The sequence below is a fragment of the Triticum aestivum genome, chromosome 3D (assembly GCF_018294505.1).
Source record: "Triticum aestivum cultivar Chinese Spring chromosome 3D, IWGSC CS RefSeq v2.1, whole genome shotgun sequence".
In the NCBI taxonomy this organism is placed as follows: Eukaryota; Viridiplantae; Streptophyta; class Magnoliopsida; order Poales; family Poaceae; genus Triticum; species Triticum aestivum.
In genome coordinates this window covers 40,063,561-40,085,979 of record NC_057802.1, presented here as the reverse complement: position 1 = coordinate 40,085,979, position 22,419 = coordinate 40,063,561, and the positions used below count along the sequence as shown (strand labels likewise).

At 45.7% G+C, this 22,419-nt stretch overlaps 1 protein-coding gene and 1 pseudogene across 1 annotated transcript; one reads left to right on the top strand and one right to left on the bottom strand.

Annotated features, from left to right (window-relative positions):
- Positions 1–2,075: 2,075 nt before the first annotated feature.
- On the top strand, positions 2,076–5,957 carry LOC123076113 (uncharacterized; annotated as a pseudogene).
- A 3,896-nt stretch (positions 5,958–9,853) lies between these two features.
- LOC123077193 (uncharacterized) lies at positions 9,854–12,997 on the bottom strand. Its single transcript, XM_044499414.1, has 2 exons — positions 12,514–12,997; positions 9,854–10,297 (listed from the first exon to the last, which is right to left on the bottom strand). Exons 1-2 carry the CDS (start codon positions 12,889–12,891, stop codon positions 10,289–10,291), a joined length of 387 nt encoding a protein of 128 aa, XP_044355349.1. The 5' UTR covers positions 12,892–12,997; the 3' UTR covers positions 9,854–10,288.
- Positions 12,998–22,419: the final 9,422 nt, after the last annotated feature.

Sequence of the window (22,419 nt, the reverse complement as noted above, 5' to 3'; positions counted from 1 at the left end):
TAGTGGGTAGACCAACTTTTACTATTTTTGATAAATCATTGGTTGCCTTTATTTCCGTGTTTCAGGTGTGCGTCCAAGGCATAAAAAATGCTGCCGCACTTTTAAAAATTAAGAAAATAAAATGTACCATAGCGATATTTCGTAACAAGTACTGCAAATGTGCAACTTCAGGTTTATATGTTTAATTCAAATAATGTTTAAAAAAAGGCAAATAACCTCTTTCTTACTGCTCTCCTTTTTACTCCGCGTATTAGATTTTTGCCAAGTCAAACTTTACAAAGTTTGACCAAGTTTACATTAAAAAATATCAACATCTATAGTGCAAAATATATATACTATGAAACTACGTTTCACAATGAATCTAAACAATATTGATTTGGCATTATGATTGTTGATATTTTTTTTAACAAATTTGGTCAAAGTAGAGATACTTTGACTTCGGACAAAACTTATATGCAGACTAAAAATAACGGGAGGGAGTAGCTCGCAACATGGGTCTAGGGGGGTCCTCCATCTCCATCCAGCCACAAAGATGTATTATCCTGATCGAAAGGCTCGGCAGTTGATGAGCAACATAAGGGCATCTACAATGGTGAACTCTTATCTAGGCGCTTAAACTGAAAAAAATAAATAAGAAAATAATTTAAAAGCTCTAAGCGTTATCTGGTCCAACGCTAGGCGCTAACCATCAGCGCTAAATACGGATTGAAACATCGCTGGTTGCCTCATCTCGTGGAGAAAAATGGGCAAGCACTCGCTGCCTTGTTTTGCGTCCTTGTGGCATCGGACGCCAGGAATTGAAGACGTAACTGACAATCGGATGGGAAATTTTCCCTAGCACCTTCCCGTAGCGCCTGGCGTTGAAAATGCCCTAACTGGTCTCTCTAGGGCAGTGTTCAAGCAGAATGCGAGGAAAATCACATGACAGTCTGAATCAACCCATGTTGCCAGTGCCAGCAACCGCTAGACTAAACGGGATGCCAAGTTAATTTTTTGAGCATCAGTACAGACACAAGCGCTCATATACACGCGCATACACTCACCCCTATGAACGCACACACGCACTCCCTACCCCTATGAGTACCTCCGAGAGACTCAGCCGGCATATCATCTTGAGATTTACGAAGCCACCGTACTCCCACTGAAAGCGTATCACCGGAAATCCTGAAATAAATCCAGGAATAATGTGAGCACCAGGATTTGAACCCTGATGGGTTGGGGATACCACTGTCCACCTAACCATCTCAACCACAAGTTGGTTCGCGGATGCCAAGTTAATTACAATATCAGTTCCACGGGCGCGCATGGCGGGAAACGCCCGGGGGATTTGGGTGGGCCTGTTATAATCACTCGCAAGGCCCGCTACCCTTAACCGAAATGGGCCCAGTATACACCGCATCGAGCTGGCACTCTGCCTTCCCGTGGCCGTGGGTACGGTACCCATCCCCTTCCGCAGAGAACGCCGGCCGGCTCGCTGGGAACCGGGATCGGGGATCCTTCCTTCCCCCGTCTTCGGTCTTCCCCTATTCCTCCAAGAGAGCATCCTCTTCTCCATTCCCGATCTCTTTCTGTGGCACCACCGCGGGGCGTTGTAATGAGGGGATCGCCGGGGACAGAGTTAATTGCAGGAAAGTACCACACTTGAGGCAGTTGTAACGTATCAGTACCACTATTCAGATTTTTTACAAGTCAGTACCACGTTTGAGGTTGGTCGTTGCAATACGGGCTAAACCGCGTATAACTCTGTATTGACGTTGTATCTGACAACCCGGCCCCACCAGTCAGTTCACAAGCCGCCGAACCGGTGCGTTGCTCGGGTGGCTCGGCCGGTCTACGGCTCGGTCGGTCTTGGCTCGGTCTAACCCTAGCAGTTCTCTCCTCTCCCTCTCCCTCTCCTTCTCCCTCTCCTCGCGATGGCTAGTCCGGGCGGCGGCGGTCGCGGTGGCCGGAGCAGCGGTGGCGTTGTGGGCGGGTACGGAGACCTCCCCGGACTCGGGAGCGATGCACACAGAGGAATCGAAGTCGACGGCGAGGAGTCCAGTTCGTCTGCTTACTACAGCGATGACGACGAGGGCATGGAGGCGCCGCTGTCCATGGAGCAGCGGCCGCGGCTGGCTGAGATCTGGGTGGCCAACCCTACCACGAGCCATCACTGGAGCCATGGATTGGGTGGCGTACTGTAAGTGCTCTGTCCTCTCCCTCTCTACTCTCTCATTTGTGCCATGATTCGGGCTAGGGTTAGGTTTACTGAAATTTTGCTGTCCATTGTAGTTTGGATGATGCTGTTTGGGATGTTAGGATTCACTTCGATGCTCAGCATAATTTGGATAGGAAGATATGCAACTCAGATGTCACATATTTGAATTTGTATGCACTGATGCGAACACAAGGATTTAACTTCAGTGATGAATTGTACCACATGGGGAATACATGCATAGGAGTGCAGAGAGAGCATGCCCTAGATTTGATAGACACAAACATCAAGTTGCAGCAAATTAAGAAGCAGAATGAGGACAATTTAGTTCTGAACTTGTTAGTCAGGGCCACATCATTTGTCAGTACTGCATCTCATGTTAGTGAGGAAAAATTAGCCACAGTTTTATATGAAGAACCTGTTGTGTATGATCTGAGAGATCCTCCTGTGCTTGTTGTTAATGATCATGGTGTTGTTTATGAGAGTCAAAGCAGCAACAGTAGTGCAGTAGTACAACCTGCTGGTATGTGCACACAAGAGAGCAGAAATGTCAGCAAGAGGAAGCTCAAATCTGTGATGGAAGAAGAGGAAGAGGAGGGATATAAGAGTACTGATGACTCTCAAGGGGCATATGACAGTGACAACAACCCTTTCTGCATGAAGACGTACAGGATTGCTGAAGACACAGAGATAATAGAGGGAAAGAGGCTAGCAGATGCAGAACTAGAAGAGGATGCAGATTCAGATGAAGAAACAGATGAAGATTCAGATAAGGAACAACTACACTATGAGGATGACACTGAGGTTGAGGAGTTGTTTGATATTGAGGAGGATGAGGAGGAAGATTCTGAGAAGGAGAAGGAACCACCCATGAAAGCAGCTGGTAAAAAGAGGCAAAAGCTGCCAGTTAGGAGAGGGCCCACCACTAGGACACATTCTAATGTGTTAGAGGACTTGAAACCAGATTTCAGACCATCATCAGATGAAGAAGATACTGGGTTGCTATTGGATAATGACGATGATGAATTTGAGCCACTAGCATTTGTCCTACCAAAAGGAAGGAAGAGTAGGGCCATGAAAAGGCCAGCAAGGATATGGTATAATGAAAAACTGGAGCAACCACATCAACAGTTATGTATGCACATGTGTTTCAAAAATCAGCAACAATTCAGAGATGCTCTGTTGAGCTTGCACATTACACAGGCCAGAAATTTCAGGTATCATAGAAACTCAGACAAAAGGATAATTGTTTGCTGCAAACAAGAGCATTGTCAGTTCTTCATAGTTGCAGCAGTTATCAAAGGGGAGAAGACATTTGCAATAAAAAAATGAGGCTGCAGCACACTTGCCCTAGCACTACAGAGACATCAAGGGTTAGTGCAAAGTGGCTTGCACAGACATATGAGTCCCTGTTCAGGTCTGATCCACACAAGTATTTTGACTCTGATTGACAACTGCAATGAGAAGTATGGTGTTGATGTGCGCAAGCACATGGCCTATAGGGCCAAAAACCTTGCTGTAGAGGCTGTTTTAGGAGAGCACAAGAAACAATATCCCAGGCTGAGGGACTATGCTCAAACAATCATGGATACAAATCCTGGGAGTAGAGTTATAGTTACAACTGTAACCCCAAAACCTACTACAAAAATACCACATCCAGGACCAAGGTTTCATGCTATGTTCTTCTGCATCAATGGAGCAAGGGAGGGCTTTCTCAGTGCATGCAGACCATTCATAGGTTAGTGACCTGTTTTATATGATGTATATGCTTTATTTTAGTGCTTTATTTAGTAGGTTAGTAGTGTTATATAGTGAGTAATAGCTCCTTGCTTTTATATGACATATATAGAATTGTGTATAAATTTTTGTAGATGACATATATAGAATAGTTAGTTACTGAATTTGGTCTTACAAATGCAATATAGGTGTTGATGGCTGCTTTATTAAGCTCACCACTGGAGCTCAAATACTTGCTGCCACTGGCAGAGATGGCAACAACAACATTTTCCCACTGGCATTTGGTATTGTTGGACAAGAGGATACAACAAATTGGTGTTGGTTTCTGCACCAACTGAAGATATGTCTAGGAGGAGAAGTTGGACAATTTGGTCCTTATACTATCATGTCTGATAGACAGAAGGTATGAATGCATCCTCTTGTTTATCTTAATGCAAATTTGGTCTTTATACTACGATGCCAGTAGCTTAGTATGATATGCTATGTCAACAGGGCCTACTAAATGCAATTTCTCAAGTATTTCCCAACTACCACCAAAGATTTTGCCTTAGACACTTGTATGCAAACTTCCAAAATGCTGGGTTTAGGGGAGAAGATCTTAAGAAATGCATGGATAATGCTAGTTATGCTTATAACCAATACAAGTTTGACATTGCAATGAATGATCTAAAAAATGAGAGTGAGGAAGCTTGGAAGTGGCTGAGTGGAATACCTGCAAGATTCTTGGCTAGGCATGCTTTTGACACAAACTGTAAGACAGACTTGGTTGTTAACAACCTATCTGAGGAGTTCAACAAGTACATCCTTGATTTTAGGAAAAAACCTATTAGGACTATGATTGATGGTATTAAGAATAAGCAGATGGTGAGGTGGCATAGGAATAGAGAGAGTGGAAAGGCAGCTCTGTGGGAGATCACACCCCATTATGCTGAGAAGTTAGAGGTGGAAAAGGAAAGGGCCAGATTCTGTAAACCCATTCAAGCTAGTGTTAATCTATGGCAAGTAACCAGTGGGCAGCAAACGCATGCTGTCAACTTGGCACTTCATACATGTGGTTGCAGAAAGTGGGACCTGAGTGGGACACCATGCAACCATGCAATATCAGCAATTAACAAGGCAAAAAGGTTTCCAGAGGACTATGTCTGTAAATTCTTCAAAAAACCATTTTACCTAGCAGCTTATGAACCAATGATATATCCTATTCCTGGTGAACATGATTGGACAAAGACAACAGGACCAGACATAGAGCCACCTAAATTTCATGTGAAGAAGGGAAGAAAGAGAGAAAAGAGTATAAAGGGCAGATTTGAGGTTCCAAAGCCAAAGGAGAGTTCAAGAATGGCCACTATAACATGCAGCAACTGTGGGCTGCAAGGCCATAGATACACCAGCTGCAGCAAAAAATTGAAACCAGAGTTGGCTTTGAGAAAAAATAAGCATGTGGTAAGCACCTTGTTAACTAGTACTATGTTTTGTATTTATTGTATGTTTCCTTCTCTTCATGTTTCCTTCATTTTTGCAAGGCATCTAGAAGATCAAGGAATGTTGATGAAGCAAGGGCACATGCTGCACCAGCAAGGGCAGAGGCTGCACCAGCAAGGGCACAGGCTGCACCAGCAAGAGGAGAGGCTGCACCAGCAAGAGCACAGGCTGCACCAGCAAGAGGAGAGGCTGCACCAGCAAGAGCACAGGCTGCACCAAGAGCTGGTGCAAGGCATGGTGCTGCAAGGCATTCAAGGCCTTTCTCTGCACCAAGAGCTGCTGCTGGGGCTTCCACTTCTGGTGCTTCCACTTCTGCTGGCCCTACAACTCATACTGGATGTCCTTTTTTACTGCAAGTGGAAATACCTGAGTGTCATGTGTCATGTTTCTAAACTATGGCAGTTATGCCCAAGAGATGAGGGGGCAAGTTATGTATGTTTGAAACCAGTTATCATTTTGGGTTGACATGCTATCTGGTGGAGTACTCTTTCTACTATGTATGAGTCATGTTTCTAAACTATGTCAGTGCTGCCCCAAGAGATGAGGGGCAAGTTAAGTCTGTTTCAAAACAATTATTATTTTGGTTTGACATGCTATCTGTTAGAGTACTCTTTCTGTTATTAGTCATGAATCTAAACTATGTCAATTATGCCCCAAGAGATGAGGGGGTTATGTGTGTACTCTTTCTGTTATTTTGGTCTTTAGGGGTTGTCGACGTCGACGGAACCCAACATAGCCAAAGGTTTAGTCTTTAGGGGTTGTCGACGTCGACGGAACCCAACATAGCCAAAGGTTTAGTCTTTAGGGGTTGTCGACGTCGACGGAACCCAACATAACCAAAGTTTTAGTCTTTAGGGGTTGTCGACGTCGACGGAACCCAACATAGCCAAAGTTTTAGTCTTTAGGGGTTGTCGACGTCGACGGAACCCAACATAACCAAAGTTTTAGTCTTTAGGGGTTGTCGACGTCGAAGAAACCCAACATAACCAAAGTTTTAGTCTTTAGGGGTTATCGACGTCGACGGAACCCAACATAGCCAAAGTTTTAGTCTTTAGGGGTTGTCGACGTCGACGGAACCCAACATAACCAAAGTTTTAGTCTTTAGGGGTTGTTGACGTTGACGGAACCCAACATAGCCAAAGTTTTAGTCTTTAGGGGTTGTCGACGTCGACGGAACCCAACATAGCCAAAGTTTTAGTCTTTAGGGGTTGTCGACGTCGACGGAACCCAACATCTATCTAACTACATCCATCTATGAAGCATCTATGCAAGCAAGATAATTCCAACTAAAAGATCCATACATAACATAGCCATAATACATTCTTACAACAACATACTGGAGTACAACATAGTTCATAGCTTAAAGCAACATACTTAATAGATTCTTACAGAATCATAATTCAAACTAACAGATCCATATAGACATACAGAATAGATCCATTGATACTACTTCCCAAAAGGTTAGCTTAGCAGCCTCTTCATCTTGTTCATTCATCCAAGATGGCCTGGATCCCCTTCATCTTCTGCTTGTTCTTCTCCTCTGCCTTCAACAGATTAGCAATCTGAAGCTTGAGCTGAGCCCTATCTTTAGTGAGCTTGTCATGGCCCTTTTTCAGATCACCCATGTGATCCTTCAGCTGGAGATTCTCTTGGATGAGCTTATCATGTCCCTTTTTCATATCACCAATGTGATCCTTCAGCTGGAGATTCTCTTGGGTAAGCTTTTCCTGAGACTGGGTGAGTTCAGCATCCTGCTTCAACTTGAGATTTTCTTGGGTTAGCTTCTCCACAGACACAGTTAGTTCAACAACCTGGAACTGCAAGTTCCTCATGTCTGCACTAAGCACTTCCTTCTCTTTCAAATGGTTAAACTTCAGGTTCCTGATGACAGTGCCTTGGGCTTTTGTCAGGTTCATAAGGACTTCATACTTCCCTTGCAGCTTGAAGATCTCTGCCTCTTTCTTCTCCATCTCTGTCTTCATATCTGAGACAACTGAGTTGGTCACCTCAGCATTCCTCTCCTCTGCACTCTTAGACTGCAAATATCTGAAATCCAGCATCCTATCCTCTTGGGCATTCAAAAGTTCATGAACATCTTCAACTAATTTGTCATAGTTGTCCTCCAGTTTATTTTTTTCTTCTGTCAAATGATGAATAGTGAGTGAACTCTCCAGGTTATCCTTCCTCCTATCACTCTTGCTGTCTTGATACATTTTCCATAGCTTCAACAGTGCATTTTGCATTGTAGGAGGCCACTCTGGGTCAACCCATTGAATAGAACCACAGTTCTGACCTTCCTGCAATATATCCAGCACCTATGTTTGTTAAAGAATAGAGTAATATGATCTTAAATAAAGAACTAAAGAACTAAAGAACAACAGAGCTAACTAACTGTATTTCAATAATATACTACAATAATCAATGACCTAAAGAACAACACAACATGTGCACTGCAATAATCAATGACCTACAATAATCAACTATAAAGCACTCATAAAGCACTAAACTAACAGGATCAAAGCTTAAACAATGCTGTGCACTGGAAACTAAGCTCCTGGCCACATAAAAAATTAACAGATGCCTACTCCAATGATCAGCATCAGTGCATAAGTACTACTAATTGGATAAAGAATGGCAATCACAAGAACAGAATCTTACTTGGGGGGCTACTACTAACTGTGGGGCTACTACTAACTCATTTTAATACAAAGACATAGAAAGTGCAGAATCTTACTTTAAGAGGACAGGCTAAGAACCTCTTGCCCGTCTCAAATCCCTCAAAGGCTACACGCCTCTCACATGGCAGCCCATGCTGCTCGCAGGGAACAATGGTTCCAGTCTCAATGCCCATGTAGTCTTGGTCTTCAATGCTGGCAGGGATATGCGGGAGCAAAATGAACCAAAACCCCCCAAATCAAAGTCAAATCCCCAAAGCAGGAACCCTAACCCTAACCCTAGCTACACCACTCACCCGGTACAACATGCTGTCGTCATCGGAGGAGTTCATGTGCTGCAGGCTGGAGTAGTCGTCGCTGCTCTCATCCTCGTGAACCATGGTGCGGTGGCGGCGGGGGAATGCGCGACGGTCGGCGGCGAATCGGCGGGCGAGAGCTCGAGCGGGGCGAGGGCTAGGGTTCGTGAGGAGTGAGTGAGTTGGGTTCGACCAGGTAGACCAGCCGAGCCGGTTCGGCGGCTTGTGAACTGACTGGTGGGGCCTGGTTGTCAGATACAGCGTCAATATAGAGTTATACGCAGTTTAGCCCGTATTGCAACGACCAGCCTCAAACGTGGTACTGACTTGTAAAAAATTTAAATAGTGGTACTGATACGTTACAACTGCCCCAAGTGTGGTACTTTCCTGCAATTAACTCCCGGGGACAGGAGACGATGAGGACGAGACGGCGGGAGGCGCCGACATCCACTACCTTACTCCGGTAAGGACAACTGTATTAGCATATCGTGTTGCTTAGCGAGGGAACAAAGCGCCGGCATCAACTACGTACCTACTATCTATTTCAATATTTGGGCACTTGCATATCGTGTTGCCAAATTAGTTCTGTACTCAGTAATCAGTTCGTTCTCTTTGGCCGCTTTATTATACTCATCATGTTCTACAGAAGAAAATTACACGGGCGGCAGTGGGCATACCCTGTCCGTAGAGCCGGTGGTATCTGTCAAATGTCAACAGCATCACCACGCCCACCATCAGCAACCATGAAGCTTCGGATGTCTTATTGCAAGTCCAACTGGAACATATGGTACTGGAAGGTCTTTGTCTTTTTTCTTTTCTTCTTAAGTCAAACTTATTGGGTCGCTTACGTTGTCTATACGATAATATTGTATTGACGTCTCGTTCAATGTTCAGCAGCGTGCAATGGCGTGTGTCCCGTTCGATCCTCGCCACCCAGTGCCTGAAACCTGAAAGGTACAGTCAACAATTCAGTCTTAAGTTCCGTTCTTACTGATGACACTACAAGGCTTGGGGTTGAGGGAGTTGCTTGCTTCAAAGGCTTTATGCTTCACAAACCAAAATAGCTGACCACGAATGTTTTATAAAGTAGTAAAACTTTCCCAAATTCCAACACAACTGAACCCACTGCGCACTTGGCCTATTTCATGACAAATTGTTAGTAGTTGGCCATTAGGTGCACCAAACATCTTGACCAAAGACAAGCGGGTAAGGTCAACTCAATTCGTCGTATACTATTAGAATTTTGCCGATTACGATTTGTGATAATATCCACACTCTGCCCAGTCCGTCCCCTTTGTCCTTGCTTTCTTTTTTCTCTGTTATTATTATCTGATCCTTTCAGGAAAAAAGTTGAACTGATCCTTGTTTTGATTATGCCACTCGTCATGGCATGACCAAACTACACTGCCACAGTATGAGTTACCACACCAAGCGAGCAACAATATCATCAGTCTTGCTACCCCACCTTCTTCTTTAACAAAAAAAAATGTAAGACCTTGCTGTCTTAAGTTCTATTTTTGCTGATGATATTACATGACCTGGGACAAAAGGAAGCTGCTTGCTACCTACACAATACACAATACACAATACAGACAATACCCGTCATTCACTTTAGCAGCTTAGATGTAAGGTTTCATATAGCGTGACAAGAATTTGACAGAGAGAACGCCCTCCCGAGCTCAGTGCCCATGGCCCTAGAAGGACAAAAGTCGAACATTTGCGTGCTCAGCGGCAACAGTTGCGGCAGCAGCCAACGACCTGGAAGTGAGAGTGCGCCAAACCTTGTCCATAACGTCCCATTTTCCTGAAAGAACATATGTACCTTTGATTTCTTTTCCCAGCTACGTTTGGAGCATGTAGGATCCAAAATAAGGGCTTTCCCAGCAAATATATGCCACGCTTCCTTAACCATCCTGCGAAACAGAACAGAAAAAACTTGTTATGTTTATCCGAACAAATAGGGTGCTGAAGATAAGAATGAGCATGACTGTTTGCATGTATAATTTAGGTCAAAGCCTGTAAACCAGCACACCCCATTCGTTTTGTTTCTACTATCTTATCTTCATCAAAGACAAACTGTGTTTTCACTGTCAAATTGTTATGGAAGAAAATCCAGTGAACATACGTGGACAAATAGATTCAAGTTTTACTATTTATCGATGGACCAAAGAAAAATAATTTTACAAAACTAAACTCATGTTAAGAGCCACACCAGACATAGAATATATGAAAGTTGGAATTGTTTTTGCTTGGCTTCAGATCAAACCCAAGTATGTTAAGAGCCACACTAGAAATATAATATGATAGTTAAACTGTCAGTTTAGACCGGCTTCACTTTGGTCCCAAAAATCATGTTAGATCCTGTAGGAACAGCTTTGTCTGACTTCGATCCATCTTCTTTAGATAGTGTTTGTCGAAATTAGAAGTTGTTCTATTGACAACTTGTTTCCAAAAGGTATCAGGAATACCGTTCTTATTGATGTCCTCTCATTGAACATTGACTTGGCCATCTCAACAACTGCATGATTCTGTCAACTTTCTCTGATTTTCACTCGACACAAACCTTTTTCCTTCGAGAAACCGCATAAGTTCATTGTGCATTTTGCATCACTTCACATAAACTTAGAAACTCTATTAAAATCCAACAAGATCCATGGCTAAATGTTGTGTTTTATGTTGGCGCATATTTACACCAAATCACTCGAATTTAGTGGTCTTGCTTATGTATAGACTCAATGATGTCAATATTGTCTACACCAAGTTTGTATAAAGCATATATATTCTGTGATAAACCACATAAGAATTTTTTCCCAGCAAATTCAGAATTAATAAAAGTAGAAGTTCTGAATCAAAAGCAAGAAATTTACTGAACATGAGGAAAAAACAAAACAAAAGAAAAACATAAGGAACTGTGAATTCTCTAAAAAAGTATAATTTAGAGAACTGCAGAAGATCAAATCTAAATGTTCTTTTATGCATGGTTTATTTTGACCTGAAAATGACACTTTGACAAAAAAAGTTGTGTTGGTTTGGCACCACACGGACAAGGCACAAAGCGGCAAGGGAACTAATCATGATCACCTAATGCTACCCTTCTAATGTTGATCACCTCCTTAGCAAAGTACTCCCTCCATTTCATAATATAAGAGCGTTTTTTTACACTAGTATAGTATCAAACACGATTTTATATTATGGGACGGAGGGAGTATATGTCAATCTTCCGCTGAAGCGTGCCCTGCTTGTTATTCAGTATCTAAATGCGATTTAACAGGATAATTGATATCCTCTAGGTTGGCTATCATAGTTCTCGCTGATTGCTGTCTAGACTAGTTAACGATTGAGTTTGTCATTTGTAGACAGATGTATGCCTGAGGATATACTTGTTTTCTTTATCTTTTTAAAAACTAAACACAAGAAGCCAAATATCCGGCTAAATAAACTTGGGAGAGAAAGATGTCACAATAAAAATTGTCATAGAAGTAGGAAGACAAAGAAAAAACATAAATTGAGAATGATGTAAAAACTGTTGAGGTTTACTGATTTTTTTTACAAGTAGAGTAAAACAAGAAAGAAACATCATTGAAAGCTGCTATCAGGATTCAGGAATGAAGATGACTTGATATGGTCATCTAGTCTTAATAGAAGCTCAATACACAGGCATGTCGTGTTAGCAACCAGGTTAAGGCCGGCATCTGTAAGTGTGTTCCTCGATTTGTCCACCCTATGCATTTGTCTATTTGGGGGTGTCCGGTCGCGTGGACAAAAATTACATGGTGTCCAACGGAATCTCCGGCTTAGTTGTCCACATATATATTTCACCCAACGGGTTGTCGATGTTGAAAGCAACCGGGGTGATATGCTGCTTAGGTTGGCCGGCGGGCACACTTGGTGATCAATTCTTGCCGCCTAGGCATCTGGACAGTTGTATGAGAATACATGCACGGGGAACACAAGCAAAAAAGCCAAGACTAAAAGCATACTAGTTGCAGGTAAACATTTTTCTTTTGAATAAACGAGTTGATATTGCCGTGAAAAGTATAACGTTCCGTCTATGAGAATAATTTAATAAACTACTAGTAGTATATATATAAGTATAATAATTAAGGTGAAGGAATGGACGGACACTTGCCTTGCCTTCCCGGAACAGGAAGAAGGCGTAGAATCCTCCTGCTGTGGCGGCGCCGGCCATGGCCCAAACGAGGATCTGCACTGGCAGCGGCATGATAGCCGCCACCTTATAGCTTAGAACGGCCGTGAGCATGGTGGTGAGGACCCAGACGGCCACCTTGAGCCTCCGTCTCGCCGGTGAGCCGGGCGCGGCGCTCTCGAACCTCCTATGGAAGTAGAAGAGCAGTACGAGGTCGAGGTAGGAGAAGGCCACGAAGCCGACCGCGGACGGGTCGCCTTTGGACCTGTGGATCGCCATGGCCGAGTTGACGGTGAGGAAGGCGATGCCGAGCCAGGAGAAGGCGCCGACGGGGCCGTGGCGCAGCTCCTCGGCCGGCATCTTTGCTGCGTCGGTAGCGGTCGTCACGCGCGTCAGTAGCGGTAGGCACAGCGCAATGAGCGACGACTCTTCCTTCCCTCGCCAATGTCCATCTCCGGTGTATGTATACCAATACTAAATGGCCCGCTGGTGTTGCGTGGATGGTGACGGAAAGGGACGAGAAAACTTTGGGCTGAACCGAACCATTTGAAATTCACGCGTTGACAGGATCGATGACATGGAGGCTGCTGCTATTACGTGGAAGCAACCATTCCTACTCCTTTGGCCGCATTACATTACATTAGATTAATATACTAACTGGTAGGAGTGGTATGATCATGACCACTGGACTCCGCTCCTAGGGTACCCACGGCATCCACGTGACGCGGCCAACAGCGACATGGGCTGGACGGAAGACTGGTCCATTAGCGCGTTCCAAAGACTTTTTCTGATGGATGGGAGGAAAGGTCACCGGGCGTGAAAACACATTGCAATCTTGTTTGTGAATGGTAACGTCCGAACCCGCGTCTAGCCATCGCCATCGTTATCGTTATGATTCCCACAGGCCTGCACATCTTTGCCTACTTGGATAGACATGCCGCCCTACCTCTTAACCAGCGGCACTAAGAGCATCTCCAGCCCTTGGCCCTCCAGAGAGCTCGTAAAATCGCCGCCTGAGAGCGAACTGGCGCTAAAATCGGCTTGGGGGCGTTCGGGTTCTCAGCCGCTGGTCCAAGAGTCGCCCCAAGACGCCTTATTTAAAGTTTTTTGAACAAAGATTCGGCTAAAATTCGGCCAAAGGGACAAACATTCGTCAAACATGACATTACTTAGGCGACTTAAATAGTTTTTTACATAGCAAAGTGAAATACTTAAATAAACAAAGGCCGCAACTACAGGCGTCGCTGTCGCCGCCATCACCGTTGTCCTCGTCGTCCTTCTCCTCCTTCACGTGGCCGCCCCTGCTTGACCCCTGCCCGGGGTCGCCCTGGTGGACCGGTGGCGGCGCGTCGTCGTCGAGAACGACGGCGCCTCCCTCGTCGCGGCCACGACGCCGAACGGCGATCTGCTCTAGGGCGCGGCACTGGCGCTCCAGCTCCGTCCGCGCCCAGTCTTCGCGCGCCCACTTCAAGGCCGCCGCGTCGTCGAGCCTCGGCTGCTCCATCTTCCCGTCGGCGAGCCCTGGCTCCGTCTTCACGGCGGCAAACCCCGACTCCGTCTTCATGGTGGCGAGCCCCGGCTCCGTCTTCGGCTTGACGACGCGGGGAGGAGCCGAGGAGGAGGCGCGCCCGCCCTCGTTGATGACGATGCCGGCGCTGCGGGTGCGCCGGTCGAGCAGCGTCTCCGCAGGCTCGGCCTTGACGCTTGAAAGGATCGATATAGTTGACTAGAGGGGGGGGGGGGAGTGAATAGGCAACTAACAATTTTTAGCTTTTCTTTACCAATTTAAACTTTGCATCAAAGTAGGTTGTCTAGATATGCAACTAGGTGAGCAACCTATATGATGCAACAACAACAAGTACACAAGCAAGCAAGGAATGCAACACAAAGTAAGCTTGCACGAGTAAAGGTACGAGATAACCAAGAGTGGAGCCGGTGAAGACGAGGATGTGTTACCAAAGTTCCTTCCCTTTGAGAGGAAGTACGTCTCCGTTGGAGCGGTGTGGACGCACAATGCTCCCCAAGAAGCCACTAGGGCCACCGTATTCTCCTCACGCACTCACACAATGCGAGATGCTGTGATTCCACTATTGGTGCCCTTGGAGGCGGCGACCGAACCTTTACAAATAAAGGTTGGGGCAATCTTCACAACTTAATTGGAGGCTTCCAACGACACCACGAAGCTTCACCACAATGGAATATGGATCCGCGGTGACCTCAACTATCTAGGGTGCTCAAACACCCAAGAGTAAGAAGATCCGTAAGGGATTAGTGGGAGAAATCAAATTTCTCTTGGTGGAAGTGTAGATCGGGGCCTTCTCAACCAATCCCTAGAGAATCAACTAGTTTGATTGGCTAGGGAGAGAGATCGGGCGAAAATGGAGCTTAGAGCAACAATGGAGCTTAGGGATGGAAGAGGTGGTCAACTCGGAGAAGAAGACTCCCCTTATATAGTGAAAGGACAAATCCAACCGTTATCCACTTACTCAGCCCGCGAGTTGCGGTACTACCGCACCAGACATGCGGTACTACCGCGGGGCACCGCGGTATTACCGTATGCACGGCAGGAGCTAGACCAGCCCTGATGCGTTGAAGCATAGAGCGGTAGAACCGCCGGAGCGGCACTATCGCTCCCCCTTGCGGTACTACTGCAAGGCAGGGTTTGTCTAGGCTGGGAAGGCACGGACGAATAAAAATACATCTGTGGCTACTTTCGCTAAGTGTCGATCTGTGCAAAACTCCGACAGGGTACTACCACATACAGGGAGCGGTACTACCGCGTAGGACGCGGATGTAAAAAATTACATCCGCCCCTACTTCCGCTCGTGCAGCTGTTCCTGGCCCGAGGCCATGGTACTACCGCGCCTTGGGAGCGGTACTATCGCAAGGGACCGCGGTACTACCGCGACCGCGGCCGGTACTACCATGAGCATCTGCGGTACTACCGCTTGCCCCAGCACAACCAACACTAGGATTTCTTCATTTTGCAGAGACACGGGAAAACGGAGGATGCTCCAAAGAGACAAAGGAAAGGTGGTGCAAAAGGAACAGACGTGTACGTGATGATTCTAGCCAAACCTTTCGAAAGCGGATTCGTTCTTAATAGTACAGCTTTCCTACGACTCAAATCCACCGAAAAGAAACTTAGGGAAAACTCCGTCTTCACTGGACTCTGAGGGGCAACGAATCATCTTGTGCCTAAACATGAGATATCTGAAATGATCAATGCACACGATTAGTCCGCAAAAGTATTGTCATCAATCATCAACACCACTAAGGGATAAATATGCCCTTACAATCTCCCCCTTTTTGGTGGACTGATGACAATACGGGATTTGCACATAGGGAAATAAAATGAAGCATAGGCAAACCCAACAACTATAAAATATAGACGCCCCCCCTAGATGTGTGCTCTCTAGAGAAATGCTTTGGACTGCACTACACACATACTAGGATCCACACTCCCCCTATATTTATAGACGAGGCATATCTTGCAACAAAATAACTAACACTAAGCAAGGAGGCAAGATAATAATATGAGCATAAAGTAACTGGCACAAGATAGCATAGGCTCATGGGCTACTAAGCAAGAAAGACAATAAAATACGCTAGAGTGCATATGTCTTACACCATATGATAGAGATCCTGGTCTCACGAGCACAAACCAAACCAAAGCAAACGAGGTTCAACAAAACGAAAGCAAAGCGACAAAGTGACACAACACGACACAAGACTCGCAAATCCTACACTCTCCCCCCTTTGGCACCGAGACACCAAAAGGGTAGAGAGGACACCTACAACACAGGTGGTAGCTCAAGCTGAAGCGATCACTCGTCACGCTCCTCGTCGGTCTCGGCAGCGGGGATGGTCTCCTCCTCAGATTCAGTCCACTGGTAGCCCTGCTTCACCATCCATTCAGCCTCTGGGGTGATGTGCTTCTCAGACCCGCTTGATACCTGCTCGCCGAACGTCCTCAAGATCCTCTTATCGCGCCGGCGGCTCTCCTTCTGAGCAACATGAGACCTGTACTGTCCCTTGGCCTGCATGCAGAACAGAGCCTTCATCTTGTTCTTCAGCCTCTTAGCCCAAGAGGGCTCAGAAGATGAAGGCGACTATCCATCAGAGCTGTCCTCATCCGCTTCCTCCTCCTCAATCTCATCCTCATCCACGTCCATCTTAGTAGCCTCTGCCTCAGCACGGGTAGTGGTGTTAGCCCACTGGCTCTTGATGCGGATCTTGATGGGCTCATGACGAATCCAGCCGGGGGCAACAAACTCATCATTGGGATAGAGCTGCTCCCAAGTCCTCGAGATTAAGTGAAACAGGTAGGTCCATAGATGGGTACCTCACGGTTGAACACCGCAAACTGCAGCTCACACCACATGATATGAGAGATATCAAGTGGTTGCGTCTGAGCGAGACGCGCCTCCTCACAGATGAGCATCATATCCACGAGATAAGCATGCACCTTATCCCTGTCACCAATGCGCGGAAAGAGGGAGTTGCAGAAAATCCGGTGCATGACATCAAGGAATGAGTTCAGCACCCACGCTTTCTTGCCACTGGGAAGCTTCTTCTCAACAAAGTAGGGCTGATGCTTGTTTTTGTTGGCTGACTCGGGGTTGGCATGAGGGCGAACACCAACGAGCTTGTTGAGCCCATCATCACGAACCTGTAGCAGATCCATGAACTCCTTCCACTTAGCAGTCATCCTCTGTCCATTGGTCATCCATGTCATGGTCCGTTCCTCATCAGCATGGAAGTGGACCGAAGCAAAGAATTGGGCCACATCTCAGGGTCAAAGTCCAGGTGGAAAGTGATCAAGTCCTCAATGCCAAATTGCTCCACCGGGTCCAAAGCCTCACCAAAAAATGCCCGGTGTTTATCCTTCCTCATATGATCCATGTCAATCCAGTGCACGTCCACGTAGATGTTCTGCTTGGCCTTGATCACATCCAGAAAGATAAGATTCTGCTGCTTGGTCCAGAACAAATCATTCCCTCTAAAATTCTCACGGGGCTTCACATAGGGGTTGAGCTTCCTGCGAGTGACAAACTCATCCAGTGGTATCTCATCCATGCCCATTGATGTCTCCCTGGTCTTGGTGGCGGTGGTCTTGGTTATGCGTTGGGGGGCATTGGAGCCCTCTGGAGCCTCCTCTTGGTTGCGCAGGTGCTTCGAGCCTGTGTCACGGCTGGGATTCGAACGACGGACATTGGAACCGGAGCCACCACCTATGACACACAACACAAGAACACACAAGAGAAACGAGAAGGATCAATGCAAAGACCATAACAAAAACAACCGAAACACGTAGAAATAAGATTGGGTAGTTGCCACGAGGAAGTTTCGAAGTCAACGATAGTACCACACCACTAAGCGGAAGTAAACTTTTACTGCTGCTCTAGCCGCGGTAGTACCGCGCCGGGATGGCACGGTAGTACTGCGCCTAGAGCGGAAGTAAAAAATTACTTCTGCGCCCTGAGCGATAGTACCGCTCCAGAGGAGCGGTAGTACCGCACGAGGCGGATGCAGCCACAGCGGTAGTACCGTACGAGAGGTGCGGTAGTACCGCTCGGAATCAGATCCGGACGAATAGATCTAGGCACATTCACAACATTGGAGCGGTACTATGGTTGATCAAAAATACCGTGTGGCAACATACCAAGTAGCATCTCTACTGCACTACTACTCTCCTACATCCTACTCTTGCAAAGATTTGGCCTAAAATCTCAAGAACAACATGCATCTCCCCAAAACCTAGAGACAAAACAACGAGGCAAAGAGAGAGGGATTTGGGGAGAAACCTTGTTCCATGGTAAGAGGGCGGGGTGGGGAACGATCCCATCGAACGGAATGCGAGGAGAGTGGCCGGAGATGGAGATCCGGCGAGGTCCTTCGGCGCCGTTCTCGGGCAGGAGAGAGAGAGAGACGAAGTGGGGAAACAGAGTTGAATGGGTATGGGGGGAGTTGGAACTCCCCATGCCCGCTCTTGACCCCCACCCGCTCACGACGGCGCGGTAGTACCGCGGGTCATCGTGGTAGTACCGCCTGGGCGGAAGTACCGCACGCAGGGCGGTAGTACCGCTCCTCCAGCGGCAGTAAAAATTACTGCCGTGCTGGTTGCGGTAGTACCGTGCTCATCTCCTGCGGTATTACCGTGGCTAGCCACGGTAGTACCATAGACCCAAGAAAGTGCACATTTCGACAAAGAGGAAAAACACGGCCTTTGCACAACAACCTTCAAACGACTGGACACGCAGACACACATACACACGGGGCGCAACTCAAACACAAACACGGCTCAAAAAGAGGGAAAGAAGGTAATAAGGAACAAACACTAACACCTCTCTAGAAGAGAGGGCGGTGGCCGAAGCCACCTATGTTTGAGTCAATTGGTATGGCACCGTGAAGAAGTATCCTTGGGCCCATGACCAAAACTCGTCTTTGAAGCACAAGTGCCATAAAAAATGGCTCATGTGAAAGAGTTGATCAATTTATGCATAATGGGGGGAGGGAGAGTTCATTGAGAGAACAACACTCCCCCTATGTGCATGCCTACACCTAAACAAGACATCAAGATGAGTATGGTGGGGTGTGCAAAGGTTCAAGCCACATTGCTCGAATCAATGATATTTAGCTCATGCCTTAACTCGCGAAATCTTGCTTCATCCAAGGGCTTCCTGAAGATATCTGCAAGGTTATCATGAGTGTTGACATAGTTGAGCTCGATCTCCCCTCGCCTAATATGATCCCGGATGAAGTGATACCGAATCTCAATATGCTTCGTCTTGAAGTGTTCCACCGGGTTGAGAGAAATTTTGATGGCACTTTCATTGTCACACCAAAGAGGCACTATGTCACAAATGACACCGTAATCCTTTAAAGTTTGCCTCATCCATAAAAGTTGTGCACAACAACTACCGGCGGCCACATACTCCGCTTCGGTGGACGAGAGAGACACACAACTTTGCTTCTTAGAAGACCAACTCACCAAAGAGCAACCAAGGAATTGGCACCCTCCGGAAGTTGACTTCCTATCCACTTTATCTCCCGCTCAATCAGAGTCCGAATAGCCTACAAGGTTGAAGTTTGCTCCTCTTGGGTACCATAAGCCAAAGTTTGGGGTATGAGCCAAATATCGAAAGATTCGCTTGACCGTCACAAAGTGGCTTGATACGTCCATTTTGCATCATGCTTTTATATCGATATTTATTGCATTATGGGCTGTTATTACACATTATGTCGCAATACTTATGGCTATTCTCTCTTATTTTACAAGGTTTATCATGAAGAGGGAGAATGCCGGCAGCTGGGATTCTGGCTGGAAAAGGAGCAAATATTGGAAACCTATTCTGCACAGCTCCAAAAGTCCTGAAACTCCACGAAAGTCATTTTGGAATTATTAAGAATTATTGAGCAAAGAAAGTACCAGAGGGGGCCCACACCCTGGCCACGAGGGTGGGGGGCGCACCCTCCCTTACTGGGCACGCCCCCCTGTCTCGTGGGCCCCCTGGTGGCCCTCCGGTGCCCATCTTCTGCTATATGAAGGCTTTTACCCTGGAAAAAATCATAAGCAAGCTTACGGGACGAAACTCCGCTGCAACGAGGCGGAACCTTGGCGGAACCAATCTAGGGCTCCGACGGAGCTGTTCTGCCGGGGAAACTTCCCTCTGGGAGGGGGAAATCATCACCAACGTCATCACCAACGATCCTCTTGTCGGGAGGGGGTCAATCTCCATCAACATCTTCACCAGCACTGTCTCCTCTAAAATCCTAGTTCATCTCTTGTATCCAATCTTGTATCAAAACCACAAATTGGTACCTGTGGGTTGCTAGTAGTGTTGATTACTCCTTGTAGTTGATGCTAGTTGGTTTATTTGGTGGAAGATCATATGTTCAGATCCTTAATGCATATTAATACTCCTCTGATCATGAACATGAATATGCTTTGTGAGTAGTTACGTTTGTTCCTGAGGACATGGGTGAAGTCTTGCTATTAGTAGTCATGTGAATTTGGTATTCGTTCGATATTTCGATGAGATGTATCTTGTCTCTTCTCTAGTGGTGTTATGTGAACGTCGACTACATGACACTTCACCATTATTTGGGCCTAGAGGAAGGCATTGGGAAGTAATAAGTAGATGATGGGTTGCTAGAGTGACAGAAGCTTAAACCCTAGTTTATGCGTTGCTTCGTAAGGGGCTGATTTGGATCCACTAGTTTCATGCTATGGTTAGGTTTACCTTAATACTTCTTTTGTAGTTGCGGATGCTTGCAATAGGGGTTAATCATAAGTGGGATGCTTGTCCAAGTAAGGGCAGTACCCAAGCACCGGTCCACCCACATATCAAATTATCAAAGTACCGAACGCGAATCATATGAACGTGATGAAACTAGCTTGACGATAATTCCCATGTGTCCTTGGGAACGCTTTTCTCATTATAAGAATTTGTCCAGGCTTGTCCTTTGCTACAAAAAGGATTGGGCCACCTTGCTGCACTTTATTTACTTTCATTGCTTGTTACCCATTACAAATTATCTTATCACAAAACTATCTGTTACCTACAATTTCAGTGCTTGCAGAGAATACCTTACTGAAAACCGCTTGTCATTTCCTTCTGCTCGTCGTTGGGTTCGACACTCTTACTTATCGAAAGGACTACGATAGATCCCCTACACTTGTGGGTCATCAAGACTCTTTTCTGGCGCCGTTGCCGGGGAGTGAAGCGCCTTTGGTGAGTGGAACTTGGTAAGGAAACATTTATATAGTGTGCTGAAATTTTCTGTCACTTGTTACTATGGAAACTAATCCTTTGAGGGGCTTGTTCGGGGCATCTTCGCCTCGACCAGTAGAGCAAAGAATTGATCCTCAACCTACTGAACCTATTGAAAATGTTTACTTTGAGATTCCTTCGGGTATGATAGAGAAACTGCTAGCTAATCCCTTTGCAGGAGATGGAACATTGCATCCCGATTTACACCTTATCTTTGTGGATGAAGTTTGTGGATTATTTAAGCTTGCAGGTATTCCCGATGATGTTGTTAAGAGGAAGGTCTTCCATTTATCTTTGAAGGGAGACGCATTGACATGGTATAGGCTATGTGATGATACGGGATCTTGGAACTATAAACGATTGAAATTGGAATTTCACCAGAAGTTCTATCCTATGCATCTTGTTCATCGTGATCATAATTACATATATAATTTTTGGCCTCACGAAGGAGAAAGCATCGCTCAAGCTTGGGGGAGGCTTAAGTCAGTGTTATATTCGTGCCCCAACCATGAGCTCTCAAAAGAAATGATTATTCAAAATTTTTATGCTCGACTTTCTGACAACAATCGCACCATGCTCGATACTTCCTGTGTTGGTTCTTATATGCTGAAGACTATTGAATTCAAGTGGGATTTATTGGAAAGAATTAAACGCAACTCTGAAGATTGGGGTTCCGACGATGGTAAGGAGTTAGGTATGACACCTAAGTTTGATTGTGTTAAATCTTTTACGGATACCGATGCTTTTCGTGGATTTAGCGCTAAATATGGACTTGACTCTGAGATAGTAGCTTCTTTCTGTGAATCTTTTGCTACTCACGTTGATCTCCCTAAGGAGAAGTGGTTTAAATATAATCCTCCTATTGAAGTAAAAGTAGTTGCACCTATTACAGTTGAAGAAAAGACTATTACTTATAATGATCCCATTGTTCCTACTACTTATGTTGAGAAACCACCTTTCCCTGTTAGGATAAAGGATCATGCTAAAGCTTCAACTGTTGTTCGTAAGAGTAATACTAGAACATAAAGACCTCCTGAGCAAATTAAAGTTGAACCTAGTATTGCTATAGTTAAAGATCTTCTGAACGATAATATAGATGGGCATGTTATTT

Excerpts from the sequence above, each read along its gene's own strand:
- LOC123077193 (XM_044499414.1), bottom strand. The coding sequence starts at position 12,891 with ATGCCGGCCGAGGAGCTGCGCCACGGCCCCGTCGGCGCCTTCTCCTGG.